Genomic DNA, 19189 nt, shown 5'->3' with positions numbered 1-19189 from the left:
GTAAGGGGAAATCTTCCAATGGATGTAAATGCTCTGGTCACAACTGTCTCGGATGGAAAATCCTCATACTCTGGGTAGATATCCTTTCTTATCTTGTTGCTTTTCCAGGACAGGAAGCAAAGAGCGATCTCCTCAGTAGGTCACATACCATAAACTATAACCTATTGAGAGTTTTGTGTATGGTTTTCAAAGTATACTTGAGGGTAACCAATCAGGAAACTGCTAGTGAGCCAAAAAGGCATAAGCAGTTTGATTTGGATAGAAGTGTCAGTCAAAGTATGGTAAAAGAAATCTGGTGAAAAATAGCAATTAACTGTTCTCCAAACGGAGAAGTGGTCCATCACATAAGGACACTTACAAAAAACTGAAGCTTCATGTTGTGGGAGGGGTTTTAATGGATACACTACGGGGAAGACCCAGCAAAAGCTTTTACTAGTGTCTAGTCACTGGAAGGTAGTGCCTATAACCTGTGGTCTAGAAACTGATTACTGTGTCCTGTACTCTATGATAAGGACAAATTGTTTTAGGTTTTACATACAGTATGAGACAGAAAATTTCCTGACACTCAAACCTGCACAAAGCTGCCTGGACAAGCTGCAATATGCACTACACCTTCAACATTACAGAGCAAGTCCATTTAAGTTAAACCATCTATTACTAGATATTGTATACCATCACCTGGTTAAGTGAGAACCTTCACAGACCAAGATCAATCAAGAAACAATGAGTAGAGATGGACAAAAGTTTGCAAACCGCGAAGTTCGCGGCGGGCCCCATTGACTTCAATGGCAGGCGAACTTTAAAAACCTACAGGTCATATTTCCAGCCACAAAATAATTACTAGCTGTGCACACATAGTTCCACCACATGGCCACTGACATAACACATGTATGAAGTGAATCTGGGATCGACAACTACAAGCATTCTTTTTTTATATGTGAAATCTTGACAATTTAGGACTCAGGAGCGCATGAAGGCAATGGAGGAGAGGAAAGGTCAGGGTAGGCTATGACGAGGGTGCAGGAGATGATCACCAGCACCGTGATATAGAGCACTGACACCAGCACCGTGATATAGAGCACTGACACCAGCACCGTGATAGAGTGCACTGAAACCAGCACCGTGATATAGAGCACTGACACCAGCACCGTGATATAGAGCACTGACACCAGCACCGTGATAGAGTGCACTGACACCAGCACCATGATATAGAGCACTGACACCAGCACCGTGATATAGAGCACTGACACCAGCACCGTGATAGAGTGAACTGACACCAGCACCGTGATATAGAGCACTGACACCAGCACTGTGATATAGCGCACTGACACCAGCACCGTGATATAGAGCACTGACACCAGCACCGTGATATAGAGCACTGACACCAGCACCGTGATAGACTGCACTGACACCACACCAGCACCGTGATAGAGAGCATTGACACCAGCACCGTGATATAGAGCACTGACACCAGCACCGTGATATAGAGCACTGACACCAGCGCCGTGATAGAGTGCACTGACACCAGCAATGTGATATAGAGCACTGACACCAGCACTGTGATATAGAGCACTGACACCAGCACCGTGATAGAGTGCACTGACACCACACCAGCACAGTGATAGAGTGCACTGACACCACACCAGCACAGTGATAGAGTGCACTGACATCAGCACCGTGATATAGAGCACTGACACCAGCACCGAGATAGAAAGCACTGACAGCAGCACTGATACCAGCAACTCGCTGCTGGGCCCCAAAAATATGACACCGCTCAACCTCTTCAAACAGGAGGGTACGAGCATATAGTACGGTGTGCTTTTTTTGTACAAGCTAGTGAGCCAAATGTAGAAAAAAGGTCTGTGTGCTCGATTAAATAAATTGTTTATAGAGATATACATGGTCTACTGGTCACATGTGTTGAAATCCTCCGAGATCCATGCCTCATTCATTTTCAGAAATGTGAGGTAGTCAACACTGTCGTGAGCTAGGCGATTGTGCTTATCTGTCACGATCCCCCCTGCTGCGTTGAACGTCCTTTCGGACAGGACACTGGACAATGGGCAAGCCAACAGTTCCATTGCAATTTGGGCAAGCTCTGGCCAGAGGTCAAGCCTGCCCACCCAGTAGTCTAGGGGTTCATCACTCCTCAGAGCGTCCACATCGGCCGTTAACCCAGACACCTGTCGGTCTAGGCGATCCCTGATGCTGGATCCGGATGACACCTGTCGATGGGTCAGCTGAAAGAATGACCTCATATCAGAAGTCACCAACACATCTTCAAACTGCCCTCTTCTTGCAGGCGCTGTTGGATTGGTACCCGCAACTCTTTCTCTGGGAGTGGGAATTGCTCCTCTGCCAGCGCATGCAAAAGCATGACCTCTGTATTGTCTGACCCCTTTTGCATAATAATTTCACCATAACAATACCTCCCCACTCTCCAAACTCAACTCCCCCATTAACCAGACCAGACTAAGTTTGGAGTAAATGGCCGACAGGCCTTGATTTATTTATCCAATATATATATATATATAAATAACAAATATAACTTTCAATAAATAACCATAATAACTTGTAAACTTTTCATTAACCACTTTCAGACCGGACCATTTTGCTGGTAAATGACCAGAGGTCTTTTTACACTTTGGCACTGCGCTGCTTTAACTGGTAATTGCGCGGTCATGCAATGTTGTACCCAAACAAAATTTGCGTCCTTTTCTTCCCACAAATAGAGCTTTCTTTTGATGGTATTTGATTGCCTCTGCGATTTTTATTTTTTGCGATATAAACGTAAAAAGACCGCAAATTTTGAAAAAAAATGATATTTTCTACTTTTTGTTATTAGAAAAATCCAATAAACTCAATTTTAGTCATACATTTAGGCCAAAATGTATTCAGCCACATGTCTTTGGTAAAAAAAAAGTCAATAATTGTATATTTATTGGTTTGCGCAAAAGTTGTCACATCTACAAACTAAGGTACGTTTTCTGGAATTTACGCAGCTTTTAGTTTACGACTGTCTATCTCATTTCTTGAGGTGCTAAAATGACAGGGCAGTACAAAACCCCCCCAAATGACCCCATTTTGGAAAGTAGACCCCCTAAGGAAATTGATAAGAGGCATGTTGAGCCCATTGAATATTTTATTTTTTTGCCTCAAGCGATTGAATAATGACAAAAAAAAATTTTTTTTTTTTTTTTTACACAAAGTTGTCACTAAATGATATATTGCTCACACATGCTATGGGCGTATGTGAAATGACACCCCAAAATAAATTCTGCTGCTTCTCCTGAGTACGGGGATACCACATATGTGGGACTTTTTGGGAGCCTAGCCGCGTACAGGGCCCCGAAAACCAAGCACCGCCTTCAGGCTTTCTAAGGGCGTAAATTTTTGATTTCACGCCTCACTACCTATTACAGTTTTGAAGGCCATAAAATGCCAAGATGGCACAAAACCCCCACAAATGACCCCATTTTAGAAAGTAGACACCCCAAGCTATTTGCTGAGAGGCATGTTGAGTCCATGGAATATTTTATATTTTGCCACAAGTTGCGGGAAAATTACAAACTTTTTTTTTTTTTTTTTTTTTTTCACAAAGTTGTCACTAAATGATATATTGCTCATGCATGCCATGGGCATATGTGAAATGACACCCCAAAATAAATTCTGCTGCTTCTCCTGAGTACGGGGATACCACATATGTGGGACTTTTTGGGAGCCTAGCCGCGTACGGGGCCCCGAAAACCAAGCACCGCCTTCAGGCTTTCTAAGGGCGTAATTTTTTGAGTTCACTTCTCACTACCTATTACAGTTTTGAAGGCCATAAAATGCCAAGATGGCACAAAACCCCCACAAATGACCCCATTTTAGAAAGTAGACACCCCAAGCTATTTGCTGAGAGGCATGTTGAGTCCATGGAATATTTTATATTTTGCCACAAGTTGCGGGAAAATTACAAACTTTTTTTTTTTTTCACAAAGTTGTCACTAAATGATATATTGCTCACGCATGCCATGGGCATATGTGAAATGACACCCCAAAATAAATTCTGCTGCTTCTCCTGAGTACGGGGATACCACATATGTGGGACTTTTTGGGAGCCTAGCCGCGTACGGGGCCCCAAAAACCAAGCACCGCCTTCAGGCTTTCTAAGGGCGTTACAGTTTTGAAGGCCATAAAATGCCAAGATGGCACAAACCCCCCCCCCCAAATGACCCCATTTTAGAAAGTAGACACCCCTAAATTTAGGGGTACACTAGTGAGACTAGGTAATAAATGGCGGGTGCCCTGAAACTATAAAAAAATAACTAACCAACCAGCGTCACCTGTAACAGTTATATGGTGATCACTGGTGAAAGGGTTAACTAGGGGGCAATCAGGGGGCTTTATGCGGTAGTATATGGGGGTCCCTGGCGCTATAAAAAGCTGCGGCGAACCTAAATACCTACCTGCCTAACTAGCGTCACCTGTGACACTAATACAGCGATCAGAAAAACGATCGCTTATTAGGCTGGGTTCACACTGGAGCGATGCGGGAACGCCACGAATGCGCGGCGGGTTCCCGCATCGCATGCCTCCCGGCGGCAGTTCACACTGCCCTATGCGAACTGCTGGGAGTGTCAGTGAAATGTTAATGACACCCCCAGATCAGTTCGCATATCGCAGTGCGATCTGCAAACTTGGATCGCATGGTGTGAACACCCATGCGATCCGATTCTGCTGCGGACCAAAAAAAGGGTCCCGTGCGAGTTTGCGGCGGGTGCGGCGGGTGCGACACGAATTCAGCCATACTATCTGTATAGCTGAACTCGAATCGCACAGAGATCGGATGTGATTTGCACTGCAGTGCGGTGCGAATCACATCCGTTCTCATAAACCGCTGCAATGTGAACCCAGCCTTAGTGACACTGGCGACGGGGGGTGATCACGGGGTTAAACCTTTATTGGGGGGGTTAGGGGGGTACCTTAGAACTAAAGGGGGCTAACCCTAACTGCCCTAACAGTTATTAGTCACAAATGACACCTGCCGGGTGATCAGGGGGTTAAACCTTTATTAGGTAATAAATGGCGGGTGCCCTGAAACTATAAAAAAATAACTAACCAACCAGCGTCACCTGTAACAGTTATATGGTGATCACTGGTGAAAGGGTTAACTAGGGGGCAATCAGGGGGCTTTATGCGGTAGTATATGGGGGTCCCTAGCGCTATAAAAAGCTGCGGCGAACCTAAATACCTACCTGCCTAACTAGCGTCACCTGTGACACTAATACGGCGATCAGAAAAATGATCGCTTATTAGGCTGGGTTCACACTGGAGCGATGCGGAAACGCCGCGAATCCGCGGCGGGTTCCCGCATCGCATGCCTCCCGGCGGCAGTTCACACTGCCCTATGCGAACTGCTGGGAGTGTCAGTGAAATGTTACTGACACCCCCAGATCAGTTCGCATATCGCAGTGCGATCTGCAAACTCGGATCGCATGGTGTGAACACCCATGCGATCCGATTCTGCTGCGGGCCAAAAAAAGGGTCCCGTGCGAATTTGCGGCGGGTGCGGCGGGTGTGGCGGGTGCGGCGGGTGCGGCGAATGGCTGAACTCGAATCGCACAGAGATCGGATGTGATTTGCACTGCAGTGCGGTGCGAATCACATTCGTTCTCATAAACCGCTGCAATGTGAACCCAGCCTTAGTGACACTGGCGACGGGGGGTGATCACGGGGTTAAACCTTTATTGGGGGGGTTAGGGGGGTACATTAGAACTAAAGGGGGCTAACCCTAACTGCCCTAACAGTTATTACAGTCACAAATGACACCAATGCAAAAAAAAAAAAAAAAATGACATTGGTGTCACTGTGACTGGGGGGCAGGGGTAATTGGGGGGGTGATCGGGGGGTAAAGGGGGGGTGTGAGTGTGCCTGGCATGTTCTACTGTGTGTGGGATGTGTTGGTGCAACTCACTGATCCGCTCTCCTCCGTGTCGGAACGAAAAATACCGACACGGAGGAGAGAATACATCACTTCCTCTCCTGTGTTTACATTACAGGAGAGGAAGTGATGTCACCGGGGATTTCCATTCGTCGGGAGCGATCGCGAGGGGGTGGCCATGAATGAATGGCCGTCCCCTCGTCCGGGATCGCTCCCGAACGAAAACCGACCGCCGCAGGCACCGGGCGGGGGCCCGATCGGGCCCCCGACCCGCGGGAGGCAAAGCACGTACATGTACGTGCTTATGCCTGCCCGTGCCATTCTGCCGACGTACATCGGCGTGAGGCGGTCGGCAAGTGGTTAAAACTGTATCCTGGGACATAGCATATACTCGACCCTACTGGTCACTGCACATTACCTTTAACTTCTTGACCTCCAGACAGAATCCCCTGTCTCGGAGGCTATCCCAACCAATGCAGCGACCTACCCCTTTTACTCTTCTGGTTAACCCCATGTAACCGTGAAGTACAAATCCAACCACCCCATCACCATGGATGGGTACCACCTATTCTCCACCTGCACCACTTGACCTTCTCCACTACCCCAGAACACTGCCAATCCAAAAACTAACCCTAACGCAAAAAACCCCGCAACAAAAATGGGAGTATGTGTGTTAATCACTTCCTCCTCCACTCTCCAACTGTCCCTGGCTTCCTCTCAGCCTCGTGATTCCTATTTTGGCTCTGCCCACCACCCTGCCTGCCGCACTCTTAAAGTGGCGGCACCTTTTTCTCCTAAAAACGGCGACAGTGCATCCAAAGCATCTGTCATGCCATCCTATGCTCACAGCCTGCGGCTGCAGCTCCGTGACGCTCTGAATGCAGCATTTCTCAAAGCAAGGCCTGGAAGTACTCCATTCTGACATCCCTCTGTGACAGTGGTAACATTTCTGCCATTTTGTGTTTGTACGGGGGGGGGGGGGGGGTCTAAGTACATTGCCACCCAGTACTGGTCCTTTTGCAGAATAGGGCAGTAATCTGCAGCAGTGCACAACCCTCCAAATAGTACACATATACCAGTCCTTACAAGGACCTTTGTGGACCAAGTAGCTAGTGATTTGCAGACTGTACCTCAGTCCCTACACTGATAAAGGACTGCTGCAGAATAGGGCAGTAATCTGCAGCAGTGCACCACAACCCTATATATTGTTTACCTATGCCAGTCCTTACAAGGACCTTTGTGGACCAAGTAGCTAGTGATTTGCTGACTGTACCCCAGTCCCTACACTGATAAAGGACTGCTGCAGAATAGGGCAGTAATCTGCAGCAGTGCACCACAACCCTCCAAATAGTACACCTATATCAGTCCTTACAAGGACCTTTGTGGACCAAGTAGCTAGTGATTTGCTTACTGTACCTCAGTCCCTACACTGATAAAGGACTGCTGCAGAATAGGCCAGCAATCTGCAGCAGTGCACCACAATCCTCCAAATAGTACACCTATACCAGTCCTTACAATGACCTCTGTGGACCAAGTAGCTAGTGATTTGCAGACTGTACCTCAGTCCCTACACTGATAAAGGACTGCTGCAGAATAGGGCAGCAGTCAAGTATAATATTCTTTCTATATTTGGAAGAAAGTATATTATACGTGTACAACCCTATATACTGTACACCTATACCAGTCCTTAAAAGGACCTTTGTGGACCTAATAGTAATAGCTAGCTAGTGATTAAACTGACTGTCCCTGCTGCACACAGCGTCCTGTCCCTCCCTGCACTGCCAAAAGACAGGCTGCTGCAATCACCAACACAGCAGTGCACTGAACCTTATATACTGTACACCTATACCAGTCCTTAAAAGGACCTTTGTGGACCCAATAGTAATAGCTAGTGATTAAACTGACTGTCCCTGCTGCACACAGTGTCCTGTCCCTCCCTGCACTGACAAAAGACAGGCTGCTGCAATCACCAGCACAGCAGTGCAACCCTATATGCTATACTACACCTACACCATACTAGTCCTTAAAAGGACTTTTGTGGACCTAATAACTAGCGATTTGTGTCACTAAAGTCTCTCCCTGCTCCACACAGTGTCCTGTCCCTACACTGAAATAAGACAGAATGTAAAATGGCCACCAGATCAGGTCTATTTATAAGGTAGGGGGAATGTCCAATTGTCCATGTGCTGAAATGTCTCAATTGGCTGTCCTGTACCCCATGATGGATGTGTCATCATGGGACAAATTTCTTTCGCACTGCAAACACATATGTCCGCCGGGCGAACAGCGGCAATAGTCCACCGATCGGGCAAATCGCATACACACAAAATTTGCCACGAAACGACTGCCGGGCGAACAGTTCGGCCATCCCTAACAATGAGATTTGATTATAGCAGTGAAGCTATGTGTGGGACACTTTTTGTCTTGTGTTGAGTAATTATTATTTAGCCCTAGTTGGCATGCTTGGGGTGATGTGGTCTTATTTCTATTAATCTGTGTGTTTGCGTGCGTGCTTTTGTCACATTTTTATTCTTTTATTGCAGAGGAAATGAACAGAAACGTATCAATATCCCTTATACTCCAGGACAACGATGTGCCAACTGTACAGGTGCCTGTACAGAGGAAGGTTTATGCAGTAAGTCCTTTTTCTTTACTAGAAATAATGGAGGCAATTCCATATAACATTTGCAGCACATTTCTGTCTGACTGAGTATTGCATCTGGCTGCCTTCTCCCTTTGTTGGCTTTTTGGGGTGAAAGGTAGAGGTACTCACACTGGCCCTTTAACTCCTGCTGTTTTGGCTAAGACTTCTGAGCAGGCCTCCTGCTCTACAGGTCCTCCCATGCAAGACAGGGTGTCTTCCGGATAAGACTGAAGGGTGGTCAAGATCCCCCTAATCAGCTTCTTCTGCTTCCTTTCTCAGTTCCAGCCTGGACGCAGAACCCACACATCCCCCCACCCAGCCCCAAAGTCCCCTCCCAGGCCTCACGATCCTCAGCTCAGCACTCTATCCTCCAACCAGTGAAAACCCCCCACTGGCCAGGCTCTTCAATATTTAAGGGCCACCCCCCACCTTCTGAGCCTTCCTTGCCCAGGGATTGGCAGAGATCCCTTGAATATTCAGACTCTCCAGTCTACACACCCTCTCACTAAGTTCTAGAACTTTCCAGAAGCTTCCAGAAGCTGGGGTAGGTACGAGATTCTCAGCCTGCAAAGTCTGCCAATGGTCCTAAATCTGAATCTACAGCAATTGCACAGACTCACTTAAGCTACTGTGAGTATACTAAATTTTCCTACCAACTATGTACACTAGAGGGTGCTACAGGTAATTAAAGCAGAGTTCCACCCATATAAATGTCAGCAGCTACACTTTTTGTAGCTGCTGACTTTTATTAATCATACACTCACCTTCTCCGACAAGCCCGGCTCCTAGCGCCCTCCTCAGCCTTGTCACTGTGGGCGCCAGGCTGTGGCTTCACAGCCGGGCACACACTGCATTTGCGTGAGCCACATTGTGCACTGTGACTGGCTGGGCAATCATCTGGGACCTGTGATGTGTCCCAGATGATTTCCGAGAGGGAGGGGGGAGAGGTGAACTTGCTCCCGCACCACAGTGCCAGGGAGGAAGTGGGAGCTGAAGCCCTCTAAAAAGAGGATATCCGCCCCCCCTCCCCAAAAATAATTACATGCCAAATGTGGCATGTCAAGGGGGTCACCTGTACTTAAAGCGGAAGTTCCATTTTTGGCAGACCTTCACCATAGTGAATATTCATATTGCTCTGCCTCCTCCCTCATGCCTGGATATCAATTTATGTGTGTATTTTTATCTGGGAAAGTTATTTGTGCCTAAGCAAAAATGACATTTGCGGGACCTCAGTGAGCCCTGTGGCTCACCTGTGCATGGGTTTTACCCACGCATGCACAAAAATGAGGCATTATGGAGTTTCAAAGCTTCCTGGCATTTATTTCCTGCTCATAATTCAGGTATGCAGGCAAGAGGGTGTGTTTAGTTTAGAAAGTCCCTCCTCCTCCCCCCTCCAAATGAAAGACAAAAATGCCCATGAAGACTCCGAAGGTGTATGACATAATCTTGGCCCAGGCCAGAAAACAGGAAGAAAGTGAAGAAATCTAAAAGAAAAAAGGTTAAAGCAAGTAAATATAATACTTATCTTATTTATTAATGCTAGCCGCATAAGGATTACAAATAGTTAATGTTGAGTAGTTAGTTGGTAGTTGATTGAGAGAATTTAGTTCTGTGTCAAGTGTACAGCATAAATAAAACTGTGCTTTAATGATTTCAGCTAATTACTGCCCATACGAGGATGATTATGATCAGTGTGAAGAATTAGAGTATATGTGTGATGATTCAGAAGAAAGCATGGAAGAGGATCTCAGAGTGGTGAATATATGTAAAGAAACGTGTCACTGCAATAGGAAAACATATTAGATGTATCTTATCTTTATCTTGTATACCAAAAGCAATTAAAATTGCAAAGCAGAAGGCAATAAAATATTCATGGGAAATAAAAAAAAATAAAGTTGGATGTCAGATTCAATTTGTGTGATTGTTTTGCCTTTAGTATTCAATTAAAGTATATGTAACACTAAATGCTAGAATCTCATTTAATCATTATCATGTTAATGTAATTTCAAAATATATTTTTCAATATTTTTAAATCTGCAGCTTTCAATAAAATAATACTCAGTAATCCTGCCATAAATGTCCTTGTTTAGGCACTTCCTTTTGTGGGGCGACAATGCTCTGTTCCTGTTTTCAAATTGTGCTCCTGCGTTGTCACAGCACTGGCTTCCAATGGAGACTGGCCATTTCAATACAACTTACACACCTATAGCCCATTGTTTTCTTATATGGAGTGCATATAGACAGGAAGCCTCTGCTAAGAAGCTGCACAAGATTAGCAGCACTGAGATGCAACAAAGTATTTAAAAAAGGTGAAAATGGTATATTATTTAACCACTAGAGATGAGCCAAACACCCCCCAGTTCAGTTCGCACCAGAACCTGCGAACGGACCGACAATTCGCACAAACTTTAGAACCCCGTTAAAGTCAATGGGACTCGAACATTCGAAATCAGTTAATGAGTTAATTTTAATGAGTTAATTTTAAAGGCTAATATGCAAGTTATTGTCCTAAAAAGGGTTTGGGGACGCTGGTCCTGCCCCAGGGGACATGTATCAATGCAAAAAAAGTTTTAAAAACTGAAATTTTTTCGGGAGCACTGATATTTTAATGACACTTAAAGTGAAAAAAATGTGAAATATTCCTTTAAATATTGTGCCTGGGGGGGTTCTATAGTATGCCTGTGAAGTGGCATGTGTTTCCCGTGTTTAGAACAGTCCCTGCACAAAATGATATTTCTAATGTAAAAAAGTCATTTAAAACTGCTTGCGGTTTTAATGTATTGTCTGTTCTCGGCAATATGGATGAAAATCATTGAGAAAAATTGCATTACCCGCCCATTACCAGCCCCTTTGGGTCTTGTATGGATATTAAGGGGAACCCCTTACCCAAATTTAAAAAAAGGAAAGGCCCCTAGGCCCTATATACTCAGAGCAGTAGTATACAGGCGGTGCAAACAAGACAGGGACTGTGTAGGTTTGTTGTTAAAGGGGTTGTAAAGGTAAATGTTTTTTCACCTTAATGCATTCTATGCATTAAGGTGAAAAAACATCTGACAGTCCCGGCACCCCCAGCCCCCCCCCCCCCGTTTTACTTACCTCACCCCTCAAAAGTCCCGCGCTCGTCCCCCGACGTCCTTTCCACCGTTCAGCCTGGCCACTGATTGGCTGGAGTGGATGGATGGAAAGCAGCGCAGCCATTGGCTCGCGCTGCTGTCAATCACATCAACTGACGCGGAGCGCCGGGGGGCGGGGCCGTGTGATACAGCCAGCCGCTATAGCCGCTGGCTGTATCACGGGAGCGCGCCCGCAGATGCTTCTCATCATGCGAGGGAGATCGCATGAACGTGAGAAGCATCTGAGGGAGGAAGCAGAGACAGCCGCCGAGGGACCCCAGAAGAGCAGGTTCGGGGCCACTCTGTGCCAAACGAGCTGCACAGTGGAGGTAAGTATAATATGTTTGTTATTTTTAAAAAATAAAAATTTTATCTTTACAATCCCTTTAAGTAGAATCTGTTTGTAATTTTGAACTGGTATATTTTTAAAGTGTAGTTCCAGTCAAAAAATCTATTTTTAAGCTTTTTGGAAAACATAGGGAAGGGTTATCCCCCATGTAACATTTATTTTGCTGTCTGTGCACCTCTTCAGAAGATTTTACCTCACTTTCTGTCCCAATGACAAATGCTTTTTGAAAATTTGGGTTTTTTAGTAAAACAAGGCTAGGGATAAAGCATCAGTGGAGAGGAGACACGTTTTTCCCATATCAACTCTAAGCCCTTGTACACACAGTCAGAGATTCCGACAACCAAATCCGTCGGATTTTGTCCGTCGGATTTTGTCCGAAACTGTTGCATACACACGGTCGGACAAAGTTGTCGAAAAATCTGACGTGATGGCGTTATTTTGTTACGACGGGACTACGTTCACGCTAGTAGCCAATAGCTTTGGTGCAGGAATTTGATCTGAGCATGCATGGCACTTTGTCCGATCGGAATTCTCTACACATGATCGGAGTATATCCGATCGGAGCATTTTGTCGGAAAATTTTACCAACAAGTTGGATACCTTGGTCCGTCGGATACTCCGACGGAAACAGTCCGATGTAGACCACACACAGTCGGAATATCCGACAAAACAGTCCGATCGGACACATTCCATCGGAATCTCTGACCGTGTGTACAAGGGCTTACAGGAGAGAATTTCCCTTCTTAAGGGTAGATTTCAACTCACTTCCTGTTGTCTACTTCCCTTTGCAAGTAGGAGATGTTTGTAAGTTGGATGTTTGAAAGTAGGGGCCTGCCCTATATGCTCTGCAGAAATTTGGGCCTAAGGTGTTGGTGTTGCCACAACACTGTAAGCCATCAAATTAACGCTTGGTGGGCGCTGGTACGCCCTGCTGTGAACTATTATATCAAGAATTGTAATTACATGCCATTGTTGAACAGTGGTAGAAAAACTGGGCCTTTGGTGGTGGTGCTGGTGCTTGTGCCATAACACTGTAAGTCCTAACAGTTACTCTTGGTGGGCGCTGGAACGGGCCCTGCTGTGAAATATTATATCAAGAATTGTAATTACATGCACCTGTTGAACAAAAATTAGGCCTTAGGCACTGCTGCCACAACACTGCAACACCTCACAGAAACTCTAGTTGGAGAGCAAGAATGATCCCTGATGCAAAGTATTGGATCAAAAATTGTAATTACACGCCCCTGTTAAACAAGGGCTGAAAAGTTGGACTTAGGCACTGGTGCTGGTGCCACAACACTGCAACCACTCACAAATATTGTAGTTGAGCGCAGCAACGAACCCTCCTGCAAAATATTGCATTAAAAATTGTAATTACACACCCCTGTTAAACAGGGGCTGAAAAATTGGGCCTTAGCCACTGGTGGTGGTGCCCAGAACCAAAAATGTTCTTACAAGCTGTCAGCATGATCAGGGGGGAATATGATAGTCACTCTGCATAACAGGATAGTCACTCAGCATCAGCATAGGCAATCTTGAAGGGATCTGACATCTGACATTTAAAAAAACAAAATTCATTTTTATGAAGGTCAGTCGATCAACCGAATCGGTGGACAGGCGCACCCTGTGATAGGTTACAAAGCCTCCAGCAGCACTAAATGTGCGTTCCAAAAGAACACTGGATGCAGGACAGGCCAGTAGCTAAATTGCATACTGTGCAAGGTCTGGCCAGTGATCCATCCTCAAGACCCTGTAACCCAGAGGAATTTCGGTGGGAAAGGTGTCCAAGTCTGATCTTGCCCCTAGGTATTCCTGCACCATGTAAATCAGACACTGGTGATGGTTGCTGGAACCGATCATACCTTTGGGCTGCAGACTAAAAAATTGTCTGAACGCATCGGTCAGACGGAAGCCTCAGAAACACGTTGTCCAGGACCAGGAATTTGTAACCTCCCAGTCTCTGGGAACGCATTGCACAGACCTTTCTGCAAGGCCTCCCGAAGATGTTTCATCCTCTGCTCCCTCTGTGATGGCAAGATAAGGTCCGCAACCTTACCCTTGTAACGTGGATCAAGGAGGGTAGCCAGCCAGTAATGGGCTCTCTCCTTGATCTGTCCAATACGAGCATCCTTCCGCAGGCTTTGCAGGATCAGGGAGGCCATGCAGCATAGGTTAGCTGAGGCATTTGGTCCGGAGTCCTCTGGGTCACTAAGGGCGACATGATCCGCAGCCACCTCCTCCCAGCCACGTACAAGTCCACGGGTTTCTTGGGACTGTAAATGATCCCTAAAAGACTGCTGCTGCTGATGCTGAGTGCCATGCTCCACCTCCATGCTGACACAATCCTCCTCCTTCTCCTCCTCGTCCTCTTCCTGTGTGATTGGCAGGCCAGCAGGAACACTGTCTGGATAAAGGGGGCCTTGAGAGGTAAGGAAGTCCTCCTCTTCCTGCCTCTGTTCTGTCTGAAGTGCCCTGTCCATTATTCCATGCAACGTGTGCTCCAACAGGTGGACAAGAGGGACAGTGTCACTGATGCATGCACTGTCACTGCTCACCATCCTCGTGGCCTCCTCAAATGGTGACAGGACAGTGCATACATCTCTGATCATGGATGGCCCACTGGCGTGGGGAAAAAAACAACTCCCCTGACCCTGTCTTGGTGCCATAATCGCACAGGTACTCATTGATGGCCCTCTGCTGCGTGTGCAGATGCTGCAGCATGGCCAACGTTGAGTTTCACCTGGTGGGCATGTCACAGATTAGGCGGTTCATGGACAGGTTAAATTCCTTTTGTAGGTCAGCCAGCCGAGCACTGGCGTTATATGACCGACGGAAATGCACACAGACTTACCTGGCCTGCCTCAGGACATCCTGTAAGACCAGGTACCTGCCCAAGAACCGCTGCACCACCAAGTTAAGAATGTGAGCCAGACAGGGCACATGGGTCAGTTGTCCCTATCGGAGGGCGGAGAAGAGGTTGGTGCCATTGTCGTAAACCACCATTCCTGGCTTAAGCTGGCATGGCGTCAACCACCTCTCAGCCTACCCCTGCAGAGCTGACAGAATATCTGCCCCAGTGTTGCTCCTGTCCCCCAAGTACACCAGCGCGAACACGGCATGGCATATTTTTGCCTGCATACTTGCGTAGCCCCTTGAACACCTACGGAGCACCGCTGGTTCCGAGGACAAAGCACGGGAAGAGGTCATGGAGGAAGAAGAAGAGGAGGGGTGGAAGAGAGAGGTGTGTCACAACCAGTAGTAGCATTTTGGAGGCGTGGTGGCGGAACAACCTCCAACACTGCTGCACCTTGTCCTGCATCCTTCCCAGCTGCCATAAGAGTCACCCAATGTGCCGTGAAAGATAGGTAACGTCCCTGTCCATGCCTGCTGGACCATGAGTCAGCGGTAATATGCACCTTACCGCTGAACGCCCTGTCCGGCGAGGCCAAAACATTGCCTTCCACATGCCGGTAGAGAGCCGGAATCGCCTTCCGTGAGAAAAAGTGGCGTTTGGTAACCTGCCACTGAGGAACCGCACATTGCACAAACTCACGGAAGGGGGCCGAATCTACCAACTGAAAAGGCAGCGGTTGATGTGCTAGCAATTTAGCCAAGTTAGAATTCAACCGCTGAGCATGGGGATGGCTGGGAGTGAACTTCTTTCGACGGTGCAGCAGCTGGGGCAGGGACATTTGCCTGGTACAATCGAACGTCGGTGTACCGATAGCAGATTGCCCGCAAGTACTTGGCTGTGACACACCTAATTCTACACCTTCATTCCTCTCAGAGCAGGTTTCAGAGAGGACTGAAGGTCTAGTGGGGTTGGAGATCCCAGCTGATGAGGAGCAAGGAGAGGTCCGCTTTGTTCCTTGGTGTGGGTCTTTGAGGTACGCTTGTCAATGAACTGCATGGCAGGTCGACATATGTCTGGTCAAGCATGTGGTGCCCAAGCGGCTGATGTTTTGGCCACACGAGATATACGCTTGAGACATATGTTGCAAATAGCAGTGGTGCGATCTAATGCACTTATCTCAAAAAAGACCCACACCAAAGAACTTTTGGAATAAAGCGCAGAGGCAGCACCCTGTACAGGCGGAGCTCTGCGGTGTGATGCAGTCGGTGTGCTGCCCTTAAGCTGTCCCCTGGAGGGCATAGCTGCCTTGTTGGAGATGTGCCTCCTCCTCCTCTCTACTATCAGGCACCCACGTGGAGCCAGTGACCTCATCATCCCCTCCCTCCTCATCACTGGAACAAACCTGGCAGTATACTGCAGCTGGGGGAACCTGACTGCCAGATTACTGTCCTTCTTGGGCTTCCCCTCTCTCTGGGCTCATGTTACTGCCTTCCTCTAGCTGGGTATCATCATCAGAGCCTTTAAAACGCTGGACATCCTCAGGGAGCATGTACCCAACACTGTGCTCAAACAGTGCGGGGGACTCCTCAGGAGGACATGGTGGGGCTAGAGAAGGAGTGACTGATTCTACTGAGCTGAGGGAAGAGGCCGCGTTGGCAGCTGCTTTGCCGGTACCCTGAGCCTGGGTGAGAGAGGATGAGGAGGATGAGGATGGCTTGGTCATCCACTCTACCAAGTCTTCGGCATGTTGTGGCTCAACACGTCCAGCTGCCGAAAATAAGGACAAGTGTGTCCCATTGCCTCTAGACACAGAGTCTTCTTGCCCTCTTTTATTGAATGAATGAAATACTTGTATAGCGCACAATGCGAACTGAATCGCCTCTAGGCGCTGTGGCGAGCTTTGATCGTCTGCTAAAAGAGGAAGGTCTTGAGTTTTTTCCTAAAAGCCAGGTGATTTTCTTCCAGGCGGATGTTGATTGGTAGAGCATTCCATAGCCGAGGCCCTTGGACAGCGAATCTCCGATCACCCTTGAATTTATACCGGGCTTTGGGCACGAGGAGGAGGTTTTTGTTGGCTGATCGAAGACTGCGGTTTGGTGTGTAATGATTTATTTTCTCCATTAGGTATTGCGGAGCTTCTCTATGCACGCATTTGTGGGTGAGGCAAAGGGTCTTGAACGTGATCCGATTTTTTACGGTTAGCCAATGTAAGCTCCTCAGGGAAGGAGAGATGGATTCCCAGGGTTTTTTTTCCTGTTATCAGCCTTGCCGCCGTGTTTTGGATCAGTTGTAATCGCGCAAGTTGATATTGTGGTAATCCTATGTAAAGCGAGTTTGCGTAGTCCAGTCGTGAATTAATGATTGTTCCAACTACCACTGCTTTGTCATTCTTTGGGATAAAAGGGATGAGTCTGCGAAGCATGCGCAGCAGATGGTAAGATCGATTATTGGCTTGTGACTGTCTGCCTCTCTTTGTTGGCCTTCCAGACATACTAATGGCCTGCAGGCAGATGTAGCTGCAAAAAGCTGGGATGTATATACTGATAAACTGCAGCTAGCAGAATCAACTGCCTGCCTGTAGTATTATTAGTATGAGAACACCAGCAATTGGGGTAGATTTATGTGCACACTGTGCAGAGGACACAGAACACCAACTTTAATTACCACAGCTGCCTGCGGTATAGGATCAGCAGGACATCGGCAATTAGGGTAGCTTTAGGTGCACACTGTGCAGATGACACAATACACCGACTGTAATTACTGCAGCTGCCTGACTGTGGTATAGGATCAGAAGAACACCAGAAATTGTGGTATAGGATCAGAAGAACACCAGCTGCCTGCAGTATAGGATCAACAGAACACCAGCAATTGGGGTAGCTTTATGTGCACACTGTGCAGATGACACACTACACTGACTGTAATTACTGCAGCTGCCTGCAGTATAGGATCAGCATAACACCAGCAATTGGGGTAGCTTTAGGTGCACACTGTGCAGATGGCACAATACACCAACTGTAATTGCTACAGCTGCCTGCGGTATAGGATCAGCAGAACACCAGCAATTGGGGTAGCTTTAGGTGCACACTGTGCAGGTGGCACAATACACCGACTGTAATTGCTACAGCTGCCTGCCGATAGGATCAGTAGAATACCAGCAATTGGGGTAGCTTTTGGTGCACACTGTGCAGATGGCACAATACACTGACTGTAATTGCTACAGCTGCCTGCGGATAGGATCAGCAGAACACCAGCAATTGGGGTAGCTTTATGTGCACACTGTGCAGATGACACAATACACTGACTGTAATTACTACAGCTGCCTGCAGTATAGGATCAGCAGAACACCAGCAATTGGGGTAGCTTTATGTGCACACTGTGCAATGGCAATACACCAACTGTAATTATTGCAGCTGCCTGCAGTATAGGATCAGCAGAACAGCAGCAATTGGGTAGCTTTAGGTGCACACTGTGCAGATGGCACAAAACACTGACTGTAATTACTGCAGCTGCCTGCAGTATAGGATCAGCAGAACACCAGCAATTGGGGTAGCTTTAGGTGCACACTGTGCAGATGGCACAATACACTGACTGTAATTGCTACAGCTGCCTGCGGATAGGATCAGCAGAACACCAGCAATTGAGGTAGCTTTAGGTGCACACTTTGCAGAGGACACAGTACACCGACTTTAATTACCACAGCTGCCTGCAGTATAGGATCAGCAGAACATCGGCAATTGGGGTAGCTTTAGGTGCACACTGTGCAGATGACACAATACACCGACTGTAATTACTGCAGCTGCCTGACTGTGGTATAGGATCAACAGAACACCAGCAATTGGGGTAGCTTTATGTGCACACTGTACAGATGACACAATACACTGACTGTAATTACTGCAGCTGCCTGTAGTATAGGATCAGCATAACACCGGCAATTGGGGTAGCTTTAGGTGCACACTGTGCAGATGGCACAATACACCAACTGTAATTGCTACAGCTGCCTGCGGATAGGATCAGCAGAACACCAGCAATTGGGGTAGCTTTATGTGCACACTGTGCAGATGACACAATACACTGACTGTAATTACTGCAGCTGCCTGCAGTATAGGATCTGTAGAACACCAGCAATTGAGGTAGCTTTATGTGCACACTGTGCAATGACAATACACCAACTGTAATTACTGCAGCTGCCTGCGGTATAGGATCTGCAGAACACCAGCAATTGGGTAGCTTTAGGTGCACACTGTGCAGATGGCACAAAACGCCGACTGTAATTACTGCAGCTGCCTGCAGTATAGGATCAGCA

At 47.1% G+C, this 19189-nt stretch overlaps 1 protein-coding gene across 1 annotated transcript in view; it reads left to right on the top strand.

Annotated features, from left to right (window-relative positions):
* Window positions 1-10424, top strand: part of LOC143990279 (serotriflin-like) — a 69454-nt gene extending 59030 nt beyond the window's left edge. Inside the window, exons 6-7 of the mRNA XM_077490340.1 lie at window positions 8470-8561; window positions 10228-10424. Coding sequence (XP_077346466.1) covers window positions 8470-8561; window positions 10228-10373 — 238 coding nt within the window. The 3' untranslated portion in view covers window positions 10374-10424. The remainder of the gene's footprint in view (window positions 1-8469; window positions 8562-10227) is intronic.
* The last annotated feature ends 8765 nt before the right edge of the window (window positions 10425-19189 follow it).

The sequence above is a fragment of the Lithobates pipiens genome, unplaced genomic scaffold (genome assembly GCF_037356315.1).
Source record: "Lithobates pipiens isolate NorthernLeopardFrog02 unplaced genomic scaffold, aLitPip1_a1.2 Scaffold_18, whole genome shotgun sequence".
NCBI classification, from domain to species: Eukaryota; Metazoa; Chordata; class Amphibia; order Anura; family Ranidae; genus Lithobates; species Lithobates pipiens.
This window is presented reverse-complemented; position numbering and strand designations above follow the sequence as displayed.